At 39.7% G+C, this 25,632-nt stretch overlaps 1 protein-coding gene and 1 long non-coding RNA gene across 6 annotated transcripts in view; one reads left to right on the forward strand and one right to left on the reverse strand.

Moving 5' to 3' along the window:
• LOC107218064 (small conductance calcium-activated potassium channel protein) overlaps positions 1–25,632 on the reverse strand; it is a 161,715-nt gene that overhangs the window by 79,524 nt on the left and 56,559 nt on the right. The window contains exon 5 of one of the 3 annotated variants that reach the window (XM_046743925.1): positions 21,600–21,803. The exons of 1 other annotated variant lie outside the window; for it this stretch is intronic. In XM_046743925.1, coding sequence (XP_046599881.1) covers positions 21,600–21,803 — 204 coding nt within the window. Of the gene's footprint in view, positions 1–9,927; positions 10,389–21,599; positions 21,804–25,632 lie in introns of those variants that run through there. One more of the 3 variants, XM_046743927.1, reaches the window with a different exon arrangement.
• LOC124295128 overlaps positions 1–25,632 on the forward strand; it is a 158,281-nt gene that overhangs the window by 59,017 nt on the left and 73,632 nt on the right. The window lies entirely within an intron of this gene.

A 25,632-nucleotide genomic window follows, 5' to 3' on the forward strand; every position in this document is an offset into this window, starting at 1 on the left:
TACGTGACAAATTGTTTGTTTGATAATTCGAAGTGGGTGCAAAAGTGATGAAAAAAATGATTACGCAAAAATTGTATCTGCGATCCAATCAAGTGTGATTGTTTTTATTGTTTTCTGCTTATCGACGATTTCGAAAATGCAAAATTCATGTTGCAGTTATATTTTGATTAGGTTTGCGAGCTTAGCCCCTGTTGTCTCCTGTACCTAACTGTTTGACAAATGACGATGAATCGTAGACTATAGCGAGGTGGGCTTAGCGCAGACGTTGACGTCTTCATGGATCATACATTCATGTTTCATGCTCGATTTACAGACGCGTATGCGTTCTATGTATGCTTGAACGCCAGTTGGTCTGAGCGCTGAGTGGAAGCTTTGAGGGTCTCAAGGAAAGGAGGGTGAGACGAGGGAGATACGAAGGGATAGAGAGATAGAGAGAGAGATAGAGAGAGAGAGGCATGAGAAAAGGGGTCCGCTTGTCCGGGAGACTCGGAGGCCCTTATCTCTCTAATAACGCTTTACATACAAATTAGGAAAATTAAAGGAACGAAATGAACCTATGTTTTCGAAATTAAACCAGCACCAGATACCATCCGCGTGCTCCTCTGACTTGTCAAGTTTTACTTGTTTTTACGATGCATCATCGTACGCTACGAAACGAAAGCAATAAATGCCTGCTCACCTGCCACGATGCTTCAGGACCGACTGAAGCAAGAATAATTCTCAGATCTTATACCGCCATTTTTCCAAGGCTTTTCTTTGCATCAGTGCTGTTCGAATCTTTCCGTAAATTATTTCCCTCATTCTCGCTGCAGGCGTAATAATTTGTTAAAAAATTCACACTTGTCGAACACACAAATTTCAGGATTAATAATTAATAGCTCCGCAGGTTCGAAAGATCCGAACTCCAGTTTTCAGCACTTCGACCGAATGATCGAATCGAGAGTAGGTACATTTCGTGAGGTGCAACTCGACGCTTGTCCTGATTCTACGAGACGTGCGACTCTGCCGTTGTAGATATAACCCGCCGAAAGCAGTTTCCATCCGCTGTGTCGGTGAATTTATGGGAAATGGCCTCCGCAGTTTGAAAGCTCTTGACATCGGATGATCGCCTCGTTCTTTACAGCCCACGGTAATTTCTGTGACGCCGTATAACCTTTTCATACGCTTTCGGGGGTGAGACGAAATTGTTGACGAGGGAAGGACGAGTCTATAACAAACTCCCTGGGCAATAATAACGCGAGGGAATAATAATTCATCATTCGGCAATCAGATCGATGTATAATATACGCTAGACACGTGCAGTTGGTTTATTCCGATCGGCCAGAAATCCAATTTCTGGCCGATCGGAATAAACGAGAAAAGACGGGAAAACAGGCCTAACTCAACGACCTACTATTACGTAGGTTTCTTTATTTCAAGAGGGGCAAACTAGCTTCGCGTCGCGACGCTTTCCGGCGCGGCGTCGGGGGAATAATAACGAGCGGGAAATTACTTGGTTGTAGAATAATTCATCGATTACCTTCCGATCGTTCAATTTTCTCACTTTTATCATCGATGCGCATTGCCGCACATGCATTCGTGTTCGGGAAACATTGAGACAACGTATATATAATACAGATGATAGGGTGTTCTGCTCAATGGGGCAACATATTTTTCTCGGTATTTGATACGCAACCGATGGTTTTTACCGCTGTGCCAGAGTCTGCAGAATTATTGATGAGACGCGTGTGTGCGGTGTCTCATAGCTCGAGACGTAAAATGAATCGGAATTTTGTTACAATGTTGTATTCATCATCCGTGCCTCAGGCTTACACCTTCTGAAAATGACGCTCACGCGACGTGAAATCCCATGATTACCTTTCATATTTCAAAGGTATATTTATTTATCCAACTACGATCTTCGATATTCGGAAATTGTAAAAACTGCGTTGAACGTCATTCGTTGGATATTCGCACAGTTGTAATTCAGCTCGACGGCATATCATTGGACTGACATGATGATTTGCAAAATTTCGATTCACGTCCATGGGCAACGGGGTCTTTATACTACATGACACCGAGGCAAAAATATTTTCGAATAAACTCCGCTTTTTATGATCTTGAAAACGCTTAGCGTGCAACTGAGATAACAGCGTCAACTAATTAGCACCTAGCTAGGTGCACTTAAAACGAAGTTAACTACACTCTGGTGACGTAAGCAGACCACCAAGTAACGAGTCGACCTCATATATCTGGGTCTCGCAGATGTACCGAGAAGCCGAGAGAAACAGAGAGAGGGGAAAGAGAGAGAGACACGCAGAAACAAAAGACTGGAGAAGGAAGAAGAGTTGTAACCATGGAAACTCTCACGTAGACGCCATGTCTTCCTTCCTTAACCTGACCACCATAATATCGGTTCAAGGTAGCTTCGAGCTTTGTGACGCACGGTAGAAGAAAGGCATCTGGTTCATTTTTAATGCTCGTGGAACTTCGTTACGCACGCAAAAGATGGGAGAATGAAAGCCTTCAATATGGGAGGTTGAAAAATTTCGAACTTCGATCCATGAGTCTTTTATATCCGTTGTTTCACTCTGCGCTTTCTTAATTTTATCATCAAGTTTCATGAAATATGTTAAAACTTTGCTCAGCCACATTTTGAAATCGTTGTGTGAAGTTGAATAATAGCGATGTGTCATTCATTGGTTTATCTCTCGAGAAAGTGGAATTTTTTTCTTTTCAAGTTGTGAACATTCGCCTTCATTCAGAGAATTCTTGTGCAGATATAATCATGAAACAGTAATGTTTGTACTACACGATACAATGGGTTATACAATGAACTGGATATGCAGTAAATAAATGTCTTTCCTAAGATATTTGCTCTCGTGCTTTTCGCGATTTCAAAAGAAGCGTCGAGGTCAGTCGTCAAGATTTCATGGCGGAGATAAGACAAAAAAGAAAAAAAAAAGACAATGTCTTGTTCAGCGAGAACGAGAACCGCGGTACTTTTATACGGTCATAATTTTATTTTTACGTTCATTTCTGTTTTTCTTTTTTTTTTTTTTCCCCCACCAGAGAAATCCGAGTGTCGTGAGTTGAATAAGGGTCGAGTTTCAGCAGTTTGCAACTAAAATTGCACCATTTTATCTTCGTACAGATAAAACGCGGGTGGGTTATGAGTAGGTATAGGCTTTATATCAAGTCAGTTGGTGTATAAAAAAGTTCTTCTCACAATCGCTCACGGCACAGAGCATCTAGAATTACAACAGCTTATACAGCTTACATTGTTTTTGATCTACCCCCGACAAAGTTCGATACTCGAATTACGAGATTAACCCCAAAACTCTTCGGCGGCTCTACTCGTGCAGTTAGCAGGCGTGATGGATGTGCCTCCGCGTAATGTATACACATACACATTTCATGTACATGCGTGTGTTTGCCTGTGTGTGTGAGTTATCAGAAAATCCTGAAACGGTCGAGAAATTCTGGCGCCGATTTATATTACATCACGTTATTTTTTTCTATCCAACTGTGTATAATCACCTTGGCAAAGATCAATCCTCATCAATCTTGAGATCAAGTAGAAATTTTCTGCATTATCCATAGTTTGCGCGCATCGACTCTCTCTCTCTCTCTCTCTCTCTCTCTCTCTTCCTGTCTATTTTTTAATTTCCGCACACTTTTTGCACTTTCGTTGAATGGTTTACACGAACCGCCAACTTATTTTACCGAACGGAAACGAATCCTTCCGCTTCTCATTCGGAAAATTTTATTAGCGGCTTGTGGAAATACAAGCCTTATAGAATTTCTTCACCGGCTTGGAAATCTTGAATACAATTCCCTGCTTTGCAAAACTTTATTCCAAATCCTCATCCAATATATTTTCGCATTACTGATTCAGCTTGTTTTTTTCGGTATTATACGTACCTACATTCGGAAAAATCTTTTCTTTTCATTTTTGTTTAATGTTAAATTCACCTTTGATCGCGAGTTTAAGCAATAGGAAAAAATAATATTAATGGGAAAGAGTTGAAAAAACGAATACACGTTTCGGTTGAATAAACGCGCACTTGTGACGGATGGACAAAAACTTCTACACACGTGCTTCGTGAATTTTATTGTTCATTTTGACGCATAGAGTGAAATATTCAAAGGCCTTCGGTGATATCAGCCAAACATTGAGAGGCAGGCTTTATAATATTTTCACGAGATTGATGATTCCAAAAGGAAAAGGATACGCTTCACGATTAGGTTCCAGCTGTGCCGAACTGACGCAGATCAAAGTGTTGGGGGGGTAATTCTACCGTGTGTGAAACGTGTGCGTATTAATGCTGAGAAATCTTACAAGGGGAGTGTCAAACTTGGGAATCACAGATTTCCATCACTTTTATATATATTGTAGGGCAGGGTCCCCTCAATAAATACATAAAGCGGCAAGACGCCATTCGTTTTTATTATTGAGAAATTTCAACTCAAAGTTCTATATGTAACTTAAGTAGAAGGAACCTTTTTACCGGTTGCAGCAATAGTTCCGTGGCGTAGCGGTAACGCTCTTGCTTACTGAGGGACCCAACGGCTGTTCAAGTTCCGTTAGAGTTACTTTTTTTTTTTTTTATATATAAATTATTTAATACAAAAATAAATAATTAATAATTAATATTTCTATAAATTATTTTTTTATTTTTAAGTTAGGAAAAAATACAAAAAATGATAAAAATAGGATTTGTAATAATTATAATAACAAAGTAATCAATATTATCAAAAATAAAGTCGCTCAGTAAGCAAGAACGTTACCGCTACGCCACGGAACTATTGCTGCAACCGGTAAAAAGGTTCCTTCTACTTAAGTTACATATAGAACTTTGAGTTGAAATTTCTCAATAATAAAAACGAATGGCGTCTTGCCGCTTTATATATTTATTGAGGGGACCCTGCCCTACAATATATATAAAAGTGATGGAAATCTGTGATTCCCAAGTTTGACACTCCCCTTGTTAGTTGGCCACGTTTCGCTATTAACCTGATAAATCAAGCCTCAATCTCGTTGTCGCGATAAATGACGTTAACCAAACAAGGCACAGCCTGGAAGTACGATATCGGGCAAGTAAGTATAACGATTCCGGGGTTGTGGAGAAGTCGTAAAGTTTTGTGCTCCAATGTACCGCCACTGTTCTCGCTCCTGGTATTCCCAGCATGCAGCTTGTAACACGAACGGATTTCATCATCTGATCGAAAGGCGAGGTGCGTCGGTTATACGACCTGAACTGTGAGCTGTAAACGTTATACGAGCGAAATTGCGAATCCTGCGGGAATACTCTGATCCTGTGTACGCGAATAATCGTGCAAGTAATACACGCCTGACTGTAAACTGCGCGGGGGTCGAATGCCGTTTGATATTGATTTTTCACGTGTCCTTCGTTGAACCGCTGTGTGGATGTCATTTGACACGCATCAAACGATTGAGCTCATGAACCGAACGCGTTAATGCGCGATTTGAATCGGCGAGTATTTACAGGGGTTGAAAAATCCATACTTGTCTCTCATTCCAGTCTTCGACGAACTGCAGTTCGCGTCGAGGCTTCGCTGTGCTTTCAGAATCCGTACAGACAGCGGGGAAAATTTTCTCCAAGATCTGCAGCATCGATAGACTTGTCATTTTCATGCACGTTTAAATAAAACTCTTCGTCGTGGGTAACAGCGTCGAATACCGCACGGTTTTCTTCCATCTCGCGTAACCTTGCGATAAAGAATCGAGACGTCGTGCCAAGATGGAAGCTTTATAAAGTACATCTAGTATTCGATATTCAGAGTGCGTTTCAATTCACATATCTAGGTACAAGTCACACATTTTACAAATATATGATTTTCGAAATTGCACTCTCTCTATAGTATGATTGTGGAGAAATAAAAAATTTTACCAAAAGTGTTTGAAACTTGAATAAAACTTCCACGAAAAGAATTTATGAAGTGAAATTTAAAAGAAAGAATCGGGCAGGTATGGAAAAATTCAATCCGTTTTGATAATTTAGTATGAAGAACTTTTACCGTATAAGGCAAGAATGAAATTGCTGCGACAGCAGTTAACTTCTCGGTTAAATTTTATGGAGATGGGAGAAAATAATAGGTAAAGAAAAAAATAGAATTGGCTTTGAAGAAGTCTCGAGCTGTCTAATACACTTCATCTTCAATGAATTTGCTACCAGTTCTGGCACAAAACAAAGGTCATTTCGTGCAGATCTTCACGGATTCGAAGGATGCTCGCAGTTGTGAATTGATGGTTATATCTTCTTGCCAAAATTATTCAGCTACGCGTGACATTGAAATGAGAATAAGTCGATCGTTTCTAGTCCTGATAATTATTACGATCCTGGTAGTTGAAGATAGTAGTTAGAAAAATTCTTATTGTACGCTGCTGAAATTTTGTAGACAGGTATATTCGTGGGAGAGATTAACGAAAATATTTTTTTATTAATCTTGGTATATTATCAAAGTCTAATTTACTGTAACATAAGCGCTAATTATATCTTCTAATTTATAGAGATCTTACATCAAAGAATGCATACTTTTTAATTCACAATTCAGTGTCTCAAATTCTAAAGATAACGATTTCCTCTGGACGCATGTTTTCGACCTAATCTTCTATCTCACAGCTCACATGCAAAAAACTACTACCAGATGACTTTCTTGCGATTAGAAATGTCAATTAGCTTTTTTTCAGGCAGGATATCACTTCCTCGATATTTTGAGTCGTAAAAAATACAAGGTGCGTATAAATTATAAATCTCACAAGTACGATGACACTGTTACGATTCGTACTCGTGCTCTTAATAGCAGGATAACGTTTACATGTTTCCTCGTAAGAGCTAATCAAACGTGCCTACCAATTTGAAGAAGATATTATATAGCGCTATAAATCATACTAGGAAGATATAATATGAACGTTAGTATGCAACAGTACTGATAATAAGGATAACAATAATTTTGTCGCAGTGAAAAATAACCTCTGAGTCAGTCCCAAGTAAGAGACAAGACGCGTTCGATGGTTTTGAAATTCAGGAAGCATCAGTAATCCTTAGAGCAGCTCAAAATTCTCGACGCTTCGTGTAGGGATTTGATTGGGATAGACTTTGATTCCCGGCAATTTACGTCTAAACACTCCAGAACCGGTAGAAGACGAGGCGAGATACTCGTCCTTACGCGACAGGAAACGCGCGGGGATATAATACAGATGAAGTGGGAAACAAGGGCGTTCGGTTCAAGGCTGAGCAGGAAGCTTGAATTCTCTGAATGTACAGACACAGAGAGGCGTAAGAGGGTTTCGAATTCAGCCCCGATACCCTCGCGTTTATCAATTCCTCGACGTTAAAAACCGAGGCGAACGTTAATATTGAACCATTCGGGTACCGCCGTGTGTCGGAGGGAGAAAGAGCTAGCTGCCTTGAAGGCTTTCTTAACTTCATCCGGTAGGGACAGCCCTTCGCTTCCTCTTGACTATCACTTATTCATCGCAAATGTGATAAGGGTAAGTCCGGCACCGTGGGATTCCCCTACCGACAATGAAGGGGTGGATATCCATCTCCCACTTTCCGTCTACCGACAACCTTGTGCCGTTATTAATCGCTTAGACACGATCCTCGAATTTCTGCAACCGATTAAACTTCTCTATGATCATATTATATGCAATACGTATATATGTTGCGTTGATGCTTCGTCTTCGATTGCTGTTATTTGACTAATCACGGTTTCGATTTTCGACCCTGCCAGAGATCGATGCACAGTTTCTTCCAATTTACGTTTTTTCGTGCTCGAGCTTTTCTCTTTTTTTTCCATTTATTTACATCTTGACGCGCGTCGCCCCATCTCGATCTGTCTTTTATTCTTGCGAATCATTCGGCTCGTCTGACAATGTAAAAGTTTATTGTATTTGCAGGAGTTGAATCTCATTCCAGTTTCATGCCCCGGGATCATTGTTAGGGGCTCTCAGTTACACAACGCGCCGATTCGAGAAGCGATACTTGTTACGCTGCTCGACGAGGGGTGAAACCGAATTAAAACGTTTCCGTAATTTCAAGTGTATTTTTCCTTGCTTTGTTCTCGTTCTTTCATTCTCGATCCCTTTTTATACGACGTATCAAAAACGAGTCAGAAGCATGGCAAGATACTTTGTGATATTACAATTGATGAAAGAGTTACGGCGATGAATTTGAATAGAATGACACTCAATGGGAGTATAACAATTTTATATAATAAAACTTGAGTCAAATTGAATTCAACCCAACTTGCCTTGAATATAAATTCTGTATAAATTAACTGCGCGCTCGTCCAAAATAATCAATTCCAATACTGATAAGTATTTTTTGGATTCTTATTTTCGCCTTCAAATTTATGAAATCTTCGATCAAACGGCCGCCAAGTCTCGCTAGAAAAATCGTTCAAAATTTTCTTCAATCTCTTTAGACATCTTCAATGATACAGTTTTCCCGCAATGAAATTGTCGTTGATGAATTCAATCTGTCGTCTATCGGCGCGAGTTGCAGGATGATCGCGAGTCTGACCATTTCGTGTAATATACTATCAAGCAGCACAACGCGATGCACTTGCTGCAAAATCGAACCGCGTATATAGTACACGATGCAGCAGGCAGACCGATTAGGTTTAATGCAATTGTGAAACGGAGATGCCCGCATGCTGCTTCGAACTCGGGGCTTAACCGAAGCTTTTCGAAGCGTTTTCCCAACGTAATCTGCTCATCCTGAGGTTTTAATTAGCGGAAAAGCTTTGCTTCGATATATGCGAGATATTGCTTTCTGCGAGGCACTATATATGAATTTTCTTCTTGCCGGTTGAGAGGAGAGAAAAATTGTTAACTCAGGCAGTCGGATGGTCGAAGAATTCTCTTTTTGCTCAATTAAAGTCGCATCGTTACTCCGTCTTTTTTTCACTAGCAGCTTCGCTGACTTCATTCGATTGAAAAACGACCATTCCACCACCTTCGCTCTCCAGCTGTTGTTTTCTCTCTCTCTCTCTCTCTCTCTTTTTATTCTTCTTCTTTAATAGATTTTACCTCCATGTTTTTCATCGACTGCTGCAAATCGTAGAGATTTACCAGTTTTATTTTTTGCATCAAACTTTGATGATCTTTTTGACAGAATTTACCGATTCGATCAATCGACAATTGTTATGAACAACCATCACGTTTCTGAGGAGAATATAGAGATAACCTATAAATGCGGAGACGAAGGGAAACGCGATGACAGTAAACAGCCCAGGAGTTGAGACTTCTCAAGCAAGTTGGTTGGTGAGGTAATCTCGTTAGTAATAAGTAATATTTGTTTTGTTAAATTGAAATAATGGGATTAAGAGTTTTTGCGGCAAGGTGACACTTTTCTTTTTTTAGTCTCTATAAATCTGTAGATTTCCACGAAATAGATATACGAATCTCATTACGTCTTACGTTAACAAAGCGGTTTTATATATTGTGGAAAAGTTTTCCTCTTGGATTATATTTTCAACTTATAACGAAGCTCTGTACGGTTACAAGTCTTTCACTGATAATACGAATCAAGTTTCCTTTCAGTACCGTGATTGGTTATTAGTTGATGAAACTAAATTCCGTGAGTAACTTACTTATGGGTTGATTAAAACGGGTTTATAACCTACTTTTAACTTCGTTTGAATCTTTCGTTATATCGAATACACGTGACGAAAGGTACAAAGCTTTACGCAGTCGATTTAAAACCATTTTAATTGGTGCAAAAACAACTCGTCGCGTTCTTGTAACTTTATCTTATATTGTTATAACGCAGACGATGAGGATTACATGTTTCAAAGTAATTGGCACGTGTCTCATGAATAACAAGGATTTGTTCTTGTTTTTTTTTTTTTTTTTTTTTTTTTATTTCACTCACCCAACGAGCGTGCTTGATTTAAATTATTATAAATTTATTATACCTTTTGGGGAACATTTGGGTCCGCCGTCTGGTTTCACGTGAGGTCAGCCGAGTCCGTCGAGGCACTGCAACTATCACACTGTAATTCTGTTTGTTCGTAACCGCAATACTCAGCACCAGCCGCGTCATGTTTGAGCAATTGCATTTCAAAGTATTCTTTAGAAGGGCACTCGAATTCGCTCATTTTTAGGTATGTGTTGATGCGTCTGTATTTAACGATTAAAAATGGAATTGGTATGCTTGTCGTATGAATTTACTTCTCTTATATCCTTTGTAACTTTTGTCGCGCGAGGGGATTGCTAATTAGTTTTATTATTTTATTTCTTTTTCTCTTTATACTATCACTACTATAATCGTTAATTTTAGTTTTATTTATTTAATTATTCACTTTCGTTTATTCCATTATCTAACAAGCTTCTTACAATATTCACTCGAGTATTGAGAAATAAATGTATAATTTCATATGTATATGTAAATAGGGTGGGTAGCTATATTTGTTATTATAAAGAGAGAAATATTTTAATATAACGATTAGGTACTGAGGAAAAAATCTATTTAAATCTTCAACGTTTATTTGATTTACATTTATTTATTTATTCATTTGATTATGCCGTAAGTTTTAGATGCACATTACTTATCAATTCATTTATCAATTCATTTTTTTACTTATTTATGATCAAGTTTTCAAATTTTAGAATTATTGTGTTTAATGTTATTATACCGTTATATATATAATTCGTATAGGATTATTACATGATGGTGGCTTAAATTTACGTTTGGCATTAAAATCAAACGATATTTTAATCGTTATTTTCTCCTGACAATATATTTGTCTCAACAGTTGACATTTTTATCGCTATTTAATAATTGTTACGGCCACTTTATTATTGGGGTTTCATCAATAGTATCTAGATTCCGGTAAATTCGAATGAAAATGCCACGTTATCCAGAAAATGAATGTTTTTATAGCGGTTTGCCTTCCATTGCTGCATATTTACATAGTACGGCCCGAAGCTAATTACAAAAGTACCAGATCGTGAAATTAACACACTCCACAGCGCAAATAGTGTATACGTATATTAATTATTTTATAAGGTGGTAATTTTTCGTTTCTTTATATATAATTATTATTTATTCCGCGCGTACAGATCGTCGAAACGAAAATATGAGCAAAGAAAAAATGCAGTAAGATATTAACGACGGATCGTTTATTCAAATATCAATTCAATTTATGCACCGATTAATTTGATTACGTTCAAGGTAATTATTCGGCGCCCAAGGGCAAACAGTAATTTTATCAAATGATTCCTGAATTTGTCGAAGCATCTTTTTATATTATCAACATTTCGAGGCGAGGGCATATCGGCTCGAAATTTTGCCAACAAGTTTCTTCACATCGTAAATCCGGCCTTCGCCAATGAAATTGAACCAGTTGTGAGGTGCGCTTCGATAGAAGCGCACAAGTCGCAGACTCCCATTGAAATAATGTTTATCTCCAAGTCGCAATTTAACACTTATAACTTTCATTCTGATATTTCAATGAAAATACAACAACACTGTGTACGAATGTCGTCGGTGAGAGCGCAAAACTACCGATCTATCTTTAACATCAACGGTGAACATTCTCTGGAGCGTTGATCGTCGAACATTAATATTTCTTCTCCACGAATTTGGCCGACTCGAAGCGGAGTCGTTTTACTTATTTGCAAACAGATTGATACGAAGAAGATTTTCTCCCCACCGGATCAAACGCTAACCGAATTCATTAGCGACCGTGTAAAATAGAGGATTCCAAAAAATAATTCCACCCATGAAACTCCGCCTCGAATCCGACCGTCTCAGCAGCGATTCCTCACCCCGGAGGAACCACGGACGACTGAACATCCCCCGCATGCGAGGAGTCGGGAATACACACGGCAGACAGCGGGGAGCCGGTCCGTGGCTTGCGTCCGCCCACCCTGACGCTCCCGGTGTGACTGCGCCGCGCCTCCGACGTCCCCGTTTCCACCCGCGAACCTGCTCCTGGGGGTGGCAGGACAAGGACGCCGGCGGAGAAGCGGCCTGTTTTCACCCCCCCCCCTTCACGCCGCCGCTCGTCCTTCTTGTATTATGCCGCGTTCCTCTCCGAGGACGAAGTCGTATTAAGGATCTTCTCGCTGCCGCACGCATCGGCTCAAGAGAGAATACGCGCTTCTTACGGGGGTTTATTTTACGCTGCGACAGCCATTCTAACCTCTTTTTTATCCCTTCATTTTTTTCTTCTCTTCTTTTAACCCCCCCCCCCCCCCGCGTTTCTTCTCTTCGTTCGGTTCTTTACTTCGTACGCGCGTTGCCCGAGTTACGAGCGATCCTTCATCCCTCGATGGTGTATTTCAAATTCTAAGATTATCGTGTGGTCGTTAGTGCGGTAAAGTTTGAATTACAATTCATTTACAAAGGTTAGAAATTTTTCGAAACAAATTTAATATCGCTGCGACGGTGAAATTTTTCGTTGCACGTATTATTCGATTTATATTCAAAGCTCGTTTACCATCTTGGAGGGATTCCCTGCATCGCGAAGAGGGTGAGAAAGTCGAGGGTAAATTCAGACCTTCGCTTGGCAGTTTCTTAGATCTCACGAGATTGATCTCAACGCCCTTTTCCTCACAGCTTGTTGCGTGCGTGGATTAAATCTTTTGTAGCTCGTTTTATCCGCGGCTGTTTTCCGGGCAATGAAACTCTCGGTTAATCTGATTATCAAGATCGGTCCAGCTGAAGAATGAGGCGGCTTTACAAGCAGGCAAAATCTGTGGCAATTTGATTCAGCCTCCGGTTGACCGCCAACTCGACCCTTCGAAGGACACCTCCATTAGCAAAGTTTCTCAAAGTTTGATCAAGGTGCGGCGACGGCGGCGGCGACGACGGTTCCAAGTCGTTTGTGCGAGTTTGAAGAAAACTACAAGACTCATCGAATTACGTCGAGGATCGCAGCCGGCTTAGCGCCAGGGTCAACACAATCGCTACACGAAAAACTTACAAATTTCGATTATACTATACCACCGTTGCAAAGCTTTGCAGGCACAAGTCTGATGACAACATCGGATTTAGAGCCAGCTGAGCGGAATACCGTTTGTCCAAAAACTGGAATGAGAAAAGGACGAGGAAACCTGGGACAAAGTCCAACGTTTATGTTGGATCAGGATTCCTACCCTTTGATATCTGTTCCGACCACCGGATTTATCTTTCGGATTTGAAAAACGGGCTTATATATATATATTATTATATATTATATATATATATATATATCTGCATTAGCCAGTGTGGTCAGGATGGTAAACACGAAAACTTTGACGGACGGTGTGGAGGAGGATTCATGATTGAGGAAAGAGGAGAAAGTATACAACAAATTTGTTTTCGCTAGCAAATGAGAATGAGTCCTCAGCTGATGGCACGTACCTGAAAAACTTTGAGCGAGATAAAAATTGAGAAATGTTTTAATTTGCTTGGTCAAATTAATAATATCCATGTACACGAGTTGTTTATTGTTGGGATAGCATCCTAAAATAACAGCTTCCATCCCGTGGTTGAATCGTTCATCCGATTTCTCAACACGTGAGTTACCCGATATCTGCATCTATCGATCTATCTCGGCACGTTGTTCGCCAATCGCATCGGTAGAGTGGCTAAAATCTCCCTTCTTCTATTCACGGACGCAAGCCTTTACCTCTTTAAACGCGATTTAGGGGAATTCAGCTTTCAACAAAGGCGCTTTCTCTCCCTCCCTCCCTCTCGCCATTCGGACCGTCGTTATCATCCCACGATGCAAGCCATTTAAACTTTCCTCCACGGACCGTATACTCGGCAGCCCACGTATATTAAATCCTGGTTTAAGCCCCACTCATATAAACATACGTGGCATTTCGAATAACGTATGCGACGTCATGCCTCCAGGCTGAAAGTACTTATTGTACTCGTTGTTACACGCGCTGTCGTCGCCTAATCGTTGCTCGGGCAGCTTCGGTCATGGATTAACATCAAACACTCGGCACGCGTTCGGACATTCTTAATAGAAAAATCAGAACTAATATCAAAGGAAAATAATCATCATACTTGCGATCATTCATTCAACGAAGAAAGACGTCCGGATTAATTATCAATTCGTTACGAAGCGTGTGGATGTTACATACTGTTGAATTTATTCATCCCAAACTGTAAAAATTTATCAAATAAATGATGTAAAATTTTATATGTAGGCCCACATCTCCGATATTTACAACATATACGCATATGGTATAATCAATTACTGCATACATCGAATGTGATTTCACAGCCAAACGCGGATGATCGGTAGATTAAACGAATCTCACCGATGAACATGGATGTATGAAATTGTTTGTCTCAGGTAGCCAGACTGGAACCGTTTTTAAATTTCGATAGATTCGTTCGCCGACTTGTTTGCCAAGTCTCGGCAATTCAACTGTGAATTTTTTACTTTCCACCGCGGTCGTTGCCCATGCATAATTTCCCCACTTTTTCAAACTCCCGACGGACTTTAACGTCGTGAAGAAAAAATTCTTACTCCAGCCCCTCGAGGTTTGCTTTGACGAGGCAGAAAAATACTTTTACAAACGAATTATTGTACGACGTTGAATTTTCAATTCCAATGATATCGCACTACGTGCCAACGAGGCTTGTAACACCGTCAACCTCTCCAAGGATCACAAGCTTGTGGAGAGGGTTTTTCTTTCAAATATGAATATATCTTTACAGCCACGCTTAAGGGCGCACAGCAAACGGCGTGACGTCATTGGCTACGTTACACTTGTTGCGGTGCTTCGTCAAAGGTCATGCAAACAGAGAAATTAAAGGACCTTTCGTACGTCGGCGAACGCCGCAAAGGGTTCGAAGAGACCTTAAGGGTCCTTCATTTTGCTTAATTGCACGGGAAACCCGCTTCATAAGGCTTCTGAATTGCCCTTGAACGCAGAGCGAGCTTGTAGTTTTAATTATAAGAAATTGTGCAGGTGACACTTTGTAAGATGAGTTTCGAATTGGGAATTCGAAGGGCGAACTTCAAAAGCGTCGGCGGGAAATGTTTGCAATTGCCCGGTCAATGGCTCTCCGAAAGTTCGGGACGGTCTTTGTTCGATCAAGTGATGCGCGGGTCCTAGGGGCTGCAGGTACATTGAAAATCAGGAATAACGTTTCACGGCTCGACGAGATTTATTTCAAGTGATTTTTACTTATTTTCCAGTTCTATAATTCACTCGATTCGACGGAATTTTCAATTGATTTTCACCTCCTTAACGGTTTCGAAACGGCTTAATATTTGATCTTCATAATCGTCAGCAAATAGAAAACTCCGCCATTGTTCCGAATAATTTCTCTTCGTAGACCCGAGTAACGAGATGTCCTCGCAGGTTGTAATAAAGTGCGTCGTAGCCTTTCTACGCGTTCGATAATTGCGTGTAAGAATCTTGATAAAGTGCAAATACTGAGTTGTCATACCGCAGGTATCTACTTTTGAATTCCTCTCATTTATTTCAGCGAGTAGTGGTTAAAAAATTACCTCAAACTACGTGAAAGTGAGTTGTTTCGTTATTGTTGTTATTACTTATCTACTTTGTTTTTCTCTTTATTGTGTAAAAAATCTCACTGCATCGTGGACGGAGGTGAATGTCATATTGCAAATAAAAAAAAAAAAATGAATATCCGACACTCCGATGTCGATCAAGCCCAAATTCACAAACATTTTCCGAATGACAAATATCTGGGTAAAATTGGATTCAAGTACAGTTTGGAGTTAGCAAAGTTTCCCATGAGTTTCTCGTAATATATCTTACAAAGCTAATGAAATTTCGTTTAAATTACGAAAAGTCGAAAATCAACAACATCTAACTAGGTGCGAGGTCAGTTCGTTTTTCACGTCGTTAATTCGCTTGACGTCAAATTATGGAGTCAACTCTCGTTAATATGGTTTGGTTTTCGTCTGCGGGGTGCCGCGACATTATTTAGATTTACTTTACATTTAGGTGAGGAAAGTTTGAACGCGAGTAGACATCCTTAAACCTTTTTGCTTTCATTCGGATGAAACTCGGCCGTATACATACATTATACATACACGTGCCTTTTGCTTTTCCTCACATTTTTAGCAAGTATATACACACATATATATGCAGAGCCTCTCGTCGTGGCTTCATAAAATTCATAGTCAGATTACGTGGAAGGGAGTTGAGGATCTTTGAGGCGAAGATAAATTGTCTATTTTATTTTTTCTCTCTTTTTCTCACCCCCCTCGTTCACCATTCGCTTCACCCTTTTCTTCGTTTTAAAATTCAGCTAGACATTGCGCTTTGAATCCCGCGGGTAGTGACGATGGCTTTCAGCTAATGATTTTATTCGCTTCTGTGAACTTTAATCTGGAAAGCGAGCTCGAGATCCTAAGACAGTGATGTGCAAGTTGACGAAGCAACGATGAGTCTTTAGACCGAAGTTGGTTTTAGAAAAATTCGTCACTAGTAAAAACATAATATTATAATTTTTAGAATAAATTCAAGATACATAATATGCGGCGTATTTCTACATCGCAGGTTATATGTTGTAATACTTTAATCCAGATTAAAATCATAATCCGGTGGCATCGACGGCTTTGAAAAAAATTGTGCCAGCACGAAACGAATGATTTCACGTATCTTAGTAAAAGGAAAAAATTACGGAGCTGAGGTGAAAAAAAAAAAAAACGTAAACAAAGAAAAACTTTTTATCGACCTGCAACGCGCGCAACTTTATTTGTGGACGACTTACGAGTTGTAATAAACTTGCATCGCGCCAAAACTTTATTACCTAGCTGGCCCTAGTGCTTGCATACTGTAGACATATATTTACTATACGTATATACTTCGCATTCGACCCAGACGATAATTCCAAGTTTATAACCAACAACTAAGTGACTGTTCGAAGCGTTACATGCATTTGAAATTCTCTTGAATTATGAAAGGAACAATCTGCAATTTTGCCTCCTGGCAACCGTGTTACACATTAAACGTCGCGATTCGAATAGTTCAAGGTTCAACTTTATTGTCATCATCCAGCAGTTTACGATCCTGGTGAGAAAATTATGCAAGAATAAGGCAATGCCAATATTTCGAATACCACTGAAATTCGCTGCAGCAGATGGTGCATAGTCTGCTACAAATAACAGAGTCTCTTGTCGTGAATCGATCATTCGTTATTTTTGCAATCTATGAAAAATTCACTCCCTCATCCTTCGCGCCCTCGCGATTACGTAATTTAATTTATTTTAGTTTATCCTCTTTCAACTTTTTATTTCACATTTATGGTGATTGGATTAGCTTGCATGAACTTTTTCTTATTAGTCCTGAACTTACCGAACATAGATTACTCCTGGTTACGGTTTAGAGAAGGTCAGAGTGTCTCAGAGCCGTGAAGTTTACGATCGTTCGATCATACGTGAACCTGCCGAATGGTTTTATCTCTTGGCAATATTTTCTCAATATTTACAAAGTCATTTGGGTGATACTTATGGAAAAACTTTACAAATGGATATTTGGGACTTGATGTGGGTGTACAAAGAATAACACGATGAAACCTCGAACGATACCCTCCGGTAGTGTATAAACTTTTGTTTTTTGAACAATCGAAAGCATTTTGTTCTTCGGATGATTGATTTTTAATTTATTCCTTGTCATTTTACGAACAACGACATGCAGGAAAAACACTGCGACGGAGTGAAAGAGAGCAGGGAGAGCATTTAATCCATATAACCTGTATGATAAAGAACACGGGGTACAATATTATTAAGGTAACTTGCGTTTGAAGCCCCAAATGTATAAACCATCGATATATAACGTGTAGATGGTACAAAGCTTATGAAAACAAAGGAGATGCTGCTGCTCCATAAGCCAATTATTTCACCCCATATCCCGTATACATGCAGACAAATACACATGTACGGATAACTGGCACGATGATTATATAAGGTCGTCTTTACACAGCCTGTACCTTCTCTCTATTTTATTGTATATACATATTTATCTAAATTATCACACAGTAATCTACTTTGGCGGGTATCGTTATTACGTGACGTGTACGGGACTGCAGAAATAGATCGTGCTGTTCAGTTATAATGATAATATGTATAATGGACACAATATAATATGTCAGACACATAGACGCTCGCATTCACACGAACGCGTAACGTTTGGTGAAAGACACTATAAGTTAGCAACAATAACTAGTTCAAAGGATTGTTTACGATAAACTTCGATCGAACTTTCGACTGCGGTATGTAGATAATGTAACATTTATTTAACAATTCACCGTTAGAGCTGCCCAATTATGACGTATAAATCATGGGCAGTGTGTGGTGTCGTTTAAATAATTTCGATAATTTGTCACCGATGCATCGTTCGATAATTGTTTCGGTGCATACAAATATTAACGGGTATATTCCCAATAAAAACAAATGCACAAAAGTCCGCGTATACAGCCATGTTTTTCCGAGTTTGATCGTATATCTTCCAAAGTTATAACTCAAGCAGAGCACGAAAAAAAAAAGAAAGAAAATAAAACTCTTGAATCGTCTGAATTGTAACACTGTGTTGCGAGTTTCTCTGGATAAGATTCAAGTAGACAAATCGGTAACCGCGGTTTCACTCACAGGAATTGAGCCAGCCGAAAGTAGGCGTCTAACATTTTGAAATTGATACTGTAATACTTTAACAATTGTAATAATAAGAGTAGTAATGACAAAAAAAAAAGAGAAAAAAAATAGTAGCGTCTCGTTTTCGGGAAGATTATACGGGGCGTAAGCGAGTGGAATCGACGGTGTTAATGAGAAAAATTTCTTTTCGTTGTTTAAACAGGCGATGATAAAAACGCGATCGATCGCGGCACCTGCACAGTAGAAGAGCTTCGGATAACGGGAATTCAAGGTCTCGATAATCGCGGCAGGTTCATCGAAATATTTCCGGCTTTCAAGTGATATCCGGCCAGTTGAACGACGGGGAATTAAGCAAAGAGCAGCTAAACTGTTTCGAGCAGTTCCTTAGGGCCGCAACGGGCGGTCCTAGAAAACTAACGATAAGTAAAGAAGATCGTTTCGACTTCGTCATCCAACATTAAAGGGTCGTTTACTTCACGCGATTCACTTTCATCCGTATAAGTACGGGATGTGTGATGCCTGACAACAATTGTCGAATAATTAATTAGGCAAAACGTGAAGCGATTCATTAGAAGAGAGCGTATAGTTACGCGATACATGCTTATACTTGATCGATCAGTTTCCGTAATTGAAAATCGCACGCGCTGAAAGAAGGGAACGTTTAGATCATTGCAGAGTCGTGTTTCTTTGTAAAGGCATTCGACGAATCGCGACCGACATCACGGAACAATATTGCCGGGATCGATGTACCAAATCGTGGTAGAAATCTATCCGAAGAACGAGGAGCGGCGGAGAAAGAAAAGGGTTGAACCGAGGGGTGCTTGAAGAAAATTTCCACCCGATCCTTTCACTCCGCTCTCAGGCTTCTTCCCTCAATTGGGGAGTAATTCCCTCGTTCGATAATCTTTACAAGAAATTCCTTATCCCGCGTCTTTTGCCGTTACGTGATTCAGCCATTTGATATCTCCTCGAAAACGGTCATTATTAGTTATCGATTGAACGGTACCGGCGGTCGAACAAAAACGAAATCTTCCATCCACAATGACGATGATTGAGAAAATTCATCCCGGTGAAGTCGGGAGAAACGGAGCTTCGTATTTTTAACTCGGTATCCAGCTTCTCCTCTCTCTTAGCGAAATTGAACGCACGGACAGCCCGCGGCCAGCAGACGTCAAGTTTGGATTTCATGGTCGGTATTACTTCCTACCAAACACATCGGCTCGGCCCGGGTCTAGGCCACGAAGCACTCTGTTTCAGAGCCGTGAATCCTCGAACCTTTCACGTCATTGTGTATATATATCTATACACGAGTAGATCCACCGACCGTGAAAAATGTGGGGGTTCAGGAAAACCGGGTAAATTTGTCGCGTTCCACATGTTCCGTCAGCCATGCATGCACTTTAAATTACACACGAGTCCTATATTCGCAATAAAATACCAATGTTTTACGTTTCGACTAGTCGTTCATGCCGTGTACAGCCAGGCATTGACAATCTACCTGTGTAGCGGTAATGTGTTTAAAATTCTCCTTACCTGCGACCAATTTGTCATTAATTAATTTGTGAAACGGGTTTTTTTTTTTACCAATCCGGTGTACGGAAGCGAAATTTGAACTTTGATACGAATGGTTAAGAAGAACGATCATCTTCAAGTAATACCACGTCAATTATTACTCGACTCTCTATAATTTGCCTGCGGATACTTTAGCTGAAATCGAGCCTGAAATTAAAGATAATGAGTAGTGACCAGAACGCGGTGCGATCAGCTGTACACGTTGCACATATCTAGGTATATATAGGCATTGGGGGTGTATGCACCAAAACAAAAATAGGCAATCTGGGGTCTAGAGGGATCGCTGGTGCGACAGTGGCGTGCCAGGGTTTAATGCATCCAAGTTGAGGCAAGACCTTGTACAATTCTACGGTGTTGTGCTTTCAAGGCTCGGGATTGTAACGCTGGATTATCTACTATACCTGCACTCCGCAAAAGTCGTTTTCAACTATACTATACTTTGATTTCCACTCAATTTACAGAAATAAATTGCTTCACCGTTACGTGTGTTGTATATACATCGTATATAAGTTACAACCAAGAGAAAGGTAAAGGAGAAAAAGAGAACGCGTTACTTGGCTTTGTGAAAAATATCGAAAGTGTAAATTCGCTCGTGCTTTCGTTTCTCTTTACCGCGCAGAATAGTCATTCGTAATAGGAATTGGTGGAAAATTCAACCCCTTTTTTTTTGTGTATAATACTATGCTGTCAGAATTATGTAAAAACTCTTTTCCACGAGTATCGCTCAACGTAACGAGGTTACTTTGGTTTGAAACAAAAAACGAGTTCAACGCTGCTCAAGCCCTTTAATTAAGCACGTATTACATGCTCATACAAACGGGCTAAAATTGGCTGTACCAGGCCAGAGAAAAAAAGGAAGTGCAATTATGACGTCAAGATTTACTACATTCTGTTAACCGTTTTTCCGAATTCAGTTCTCCTCTTTCAAATTACATGCATGACACGAAGTGCAGATGAACGATTGAAAATTCTGAATAGTTATTGAAGTATATTCGATTTTTTTCAATACGAGTATTTGAAAAAGAACTGCACGGTTCTGAGCCATTTTGTTGAAAAAGGAAGAAAAATTCTTGAGTAAAACGTATACGATTACATCTAGCAAGAACAAAAAGAACAATGTGAAAGACGGAAAGAGAAAGAGCCGGAGACAAAAAAAAAAAAAAACAGTTTGTCCTGCGAGGCGGATAATTAATTGTTTAGTTCCTCGTCGATCAATCACAGCGCTTATGGTGGAAGATTTGTGTTTCTTTTATTCTTCATTCTCCTTGCTTTATTTTGTTTATCTACGAAAAAAGGTGAGCGAAAGAGATAGAGAGAGACAGAGAGAGATATCATAAGAGCGGAATGAAGAAAGAGCAGATAACAATGTAACAAATTGCGGAGTGCAGGTGAGAACAGTGAATTGGTGTGAGTAGAGATTCGTTTTTTGCTTTCCCCACCGTCTTGACGTAGGTGACCGTCTCCGCGGTGGCCTCGGTCAGCGCCCTTCGAAGTCGGGTGCGTCGCGCCTGCGACAGGGTGCGCGGACAGAGCAAGACGCCCTGGACGCCAGAGCCAGAAGGACAACCAGCAGTCGGAGGTGGAGGCGTCGTAGCCGTCGTCGTCGTCGTCGTCGTCGAGGACGATTTGCACCACCAGGGAAACTGGGTGTTTTTACGGGGTTTTTTTTTCGCTTTATTTTTCATACTCATCAATTATTCCTCTCTGCATCTCTTACCGATCCCTGATACACTTAACACTATTATATACCTATACCTATGTACGAATCTATGTTTTCTTTTTTCACCCTTAGATACATACACGCTGTGTCTACGTACGTAAGTATGCATATGTTCGCTGCATACGATACATACATACGTATATATGTATATACATACATACATATATGCGTAGCTCGCAGGTCGGTCGTGAAATCCTTTCACCCTATTATTCTCAAAAAAGAAGAAAAAAAAACGTCTAGCCATTTCGCAAACAGATCCTGCCGACTGCATTCGGTTCGATTGCCATCGCCGGTAAAGCAGCTGATACTTTTTTCACTCGTGAAAATTATCTTATCGATTAGTATGGGCGATAATGAATTGAAGTAGATTCGAATTATTTAATCAATTGATTGTCACACGTTATGGAAATTATTTATCGAATGTCCGTCTGTCGATCCAACTTTTGAAGACAAGTCAGATGAGTCTCTATTATAATCAGGACTCTGGGAAATTTGCGAATTTTTAGCTTTTTTATCGCGTGTATGTATACAGAAATGAACGATTCAGAGCCTTTTTCGAAATTGCTTTAACTGTTTTGAAAGGAAACGTCTGAATTATGAAATGTCCGCGAGATTACTTTTGATCGAGGTATGATTCTGGAAAATATAACGTGTTATTTTTAGCAACAAAATTTGTTTTACTAGTCTCAAAAGCTAAGCTTGTTAGAAATTAATTACGAACTGACCGAATCCTTCGAGTCTATTTTCCTTGACAATCAAACTCGACTCATTGACTGAATTCCATAAATTCTTCTGCATCGTTAAAACATACGTAATTGACGTCAGTCAGATTTTTTGATTCAGTAATTGAAATCCGGTTACAATGGTAAAAATCAACGTGTCCCTTGGCGGATTCAAACAACGAGGCATTTTTTATTTTTTTTTTTTTTACTAATGGAATAAAGCGGATTTTCCGATTACCCGACTGCGACGCATATACGTATGACATACAAACATACGTACATTACGCAACGATGATGGTTACGTAACAGGGTTGACCTAAAAATTAAAGGCTACACTAGGATCTAGACGTTATTCTGCCTATGTTGAATAAGGTATAATTATACACAAAGGTACATAACATCATGGTAATTCTATAGGGGTTAAGTAAGTGGCCGGCAGTTAGGAAAATCGATACACAAATTACCAATTTCAGTATTTTGAATCAAGTATCTAAGTAGCTGGGTGGAATTTCATACTGGCGTTCGAAATGAGCTTACTATTAGAGCTTGGGCCGTGAAATAGACGATAATCTGAAACAATTTGCACCGGGTGTGATTATGCGGGTTCGCTAATTCGGTAATTTATCGAGCCTCTCGTGTCGCCGGTAAAAGTATAAAGAGAATAAAAACAGAAACAAGGATGAAACTGGGACGGGATGAAAATGAATATAAAAAGAATCTGGAAGCTTTTTCGAATCGGGGGAATGAAATAATTAAAGTTGAATGCGCGCGGTCCGAAACGAGAGGTAACCGCGAGATACGTTGTGCGGTTCTGCATGTGAATGGGACAAATCGATTGAAACCGAATTACTTCCACTGGAACTTATCCGATCGGATTGTCGCAAGTTATCACTGTATTCCGATACGTGGTTATTTCATTTTTGCAGTTTTTCCTTTTCTATTATTTTACGTACCGCTGGTTTTATCGCCCGGCATGCAGACGCGGAGCCATGGAAAATATTAACACGTCGCGCCAATAACCAAAACGCCAAACGCTGCAGGAGGATACGAACGATTCTGAAAGAATTTTCCGCGTCGATGTAGGTACACGTGTATAATATATAATAACACGTTCACTTCGCAAACTTTATGATTCCCGTTCTTTTTTACTATGATTCGCGACTGTAACGACAGCGATATTCGTTTAATTTTTCAAAAAGTATTCGCGTTATCGAGTCGTGATTATGTTCATAAAACCCTTTGAAATCGACGATCCATTTTACTGTGTTACACTTTCGTCCCTTCTTTTAATTTCAAATAATATTAGATCTCCGAGCTACCCGGCACTCTTCTTACCATAAAACCAATAATTTGACGACAAAGTATGATGGATGATTTTATAAAAGGGAATTGAATACTCTTTCATGATCGTGGAATATCGGAGAAGAAAATTATATTGACAGAGGCTAAATCATAGGACACATTCAATAAACAATAAGTAGCAGACGTCCACAGAATTGTTTATGTAATAACTTCTACCGTGATTCAGTGCATCCAATTAAAGCGAAGCACCTTTATTTATACTGTGTGATTCAAGGCCTCACGTTTTAGCTATTGCATTTATTGTTAGTATTGATTTAATTCCGATGAGTTGTCGTACGATCCTCTCTTTTTGATAAATTGATGCTAACACTCCAGTAGTCCGAAAGTTGACATTGAATCAGACGGTCCAGCTCGGTGAACTTGAAACTAGTGCTGTTTCCATACAAAGATATGTGTGTATGCTGTTCGTTGCGGAACGAATATCTTCCTTGCTTTGCAATCAGCGCCACGTAACGTGATTAGCGACAGATTATCGGCCCTGGTCTTGAACGATTGAGCGAACCAATTATCTCGTCTAACCAGTCGTCACTTCGTTAAGTCCTGATCAATCGTCTGTCGTAAACCGAAGCTCTGCATCTTTGCACAGCGGCGAATGGAGGGGTGAATTAAGAAGCGCGACACTTTGGAACTTTCGTATCGTTAAAGTCAAGGTCAGAAGTGCAAAAAGCATTTATCCATTAATCGATTGTCAAGTAGAAATTGGCGGTGTAAAGTTTCTTCTACGTCTTGCCGAAGTTATTTGTTTCTTTTTTTTTCACATCTATGAAAATTGCATAATTGTAGCTAATGTACAACACACGTATATAACAAACATACATATATACATACATTTAGGTGGAACGAAGACACGGTGAACATTCAGTAGACAAAAGTAGAGGAAGAATTTTACACTTGTGTAGACACTGAAATACATTGTTAAATCTGCGAAGCTGTGTGTGGCAATCGAGATGTGTCCGAGATTTTTTTCTCTACTTCAAATTCACAGTTGCATTTTTCCTGTGTCTTTTCAATTTGAAGCCATGTTTGAAAATTGGCTATTTAAATAACGAGGTGACTGTTTCTGAACCAATAAATCCGTGGACACATCGCGATACCTTTCATATATGCTAAATGAAACCACATATAGGTGTATGAGAATCTAATTTATAGCTGTCAGTACGATAGATTAACACTTAAATTATTGCAATAGACACGCTGTGGATGAAACAGAAACACATCGAATTTACGAGCGCTTACACCAGAGGCATTCGATTAAAGAAAGAAAAAAGTAAAATGGAAAAATAATATCGTTACATCATAAATCGTTAAAAAACGAATCAATGGAAATTTATGGAAAACAAATGGCAGCTAAAAAAAATATATCTGTAAAAAAATCCGCCAAATTCCCCCAGGAAATGCGACTCGGTGTTTAAATTGAAGAGCTGGGAAAATCTCGAAAGCGGCTTTGCTGCGTCCACTGTGAGGGTCCGTTGGACGGATCAAGATATTTGCTGGCAAGAATGCGTGAAGCGTCGGACGAAATCCTTATCCCGAAAAACATTGTCTACTCTTTTCGACGGCAACTCTGGCCTTAATAATTCCGATGGATTTAAGAAAGAAAAGAAAGAGGCACGGGTGAGAAGAAATAAATGCACGGGGACGGGTAAGCCAATAAATTAACCTGTGTAA

The sequence above is a fragment of the Neodiprion lecontei genome, chromosome 6, assembly GCF_021901455.1.
Source record: "Neodiprion lecontei isolate iyNeoLeco1 chromosome 6, iyNeoLeco1.1, whole genome shotgun sequence".
In the NCBI taxonomy this organism is placed as follows: domain Eukaryota; kingdom Metazoa; phylum Arthropoda; class Insecta; order Hymenoptera; family Diprionidae; genus Neodiprion; species Neodiprion lecontei.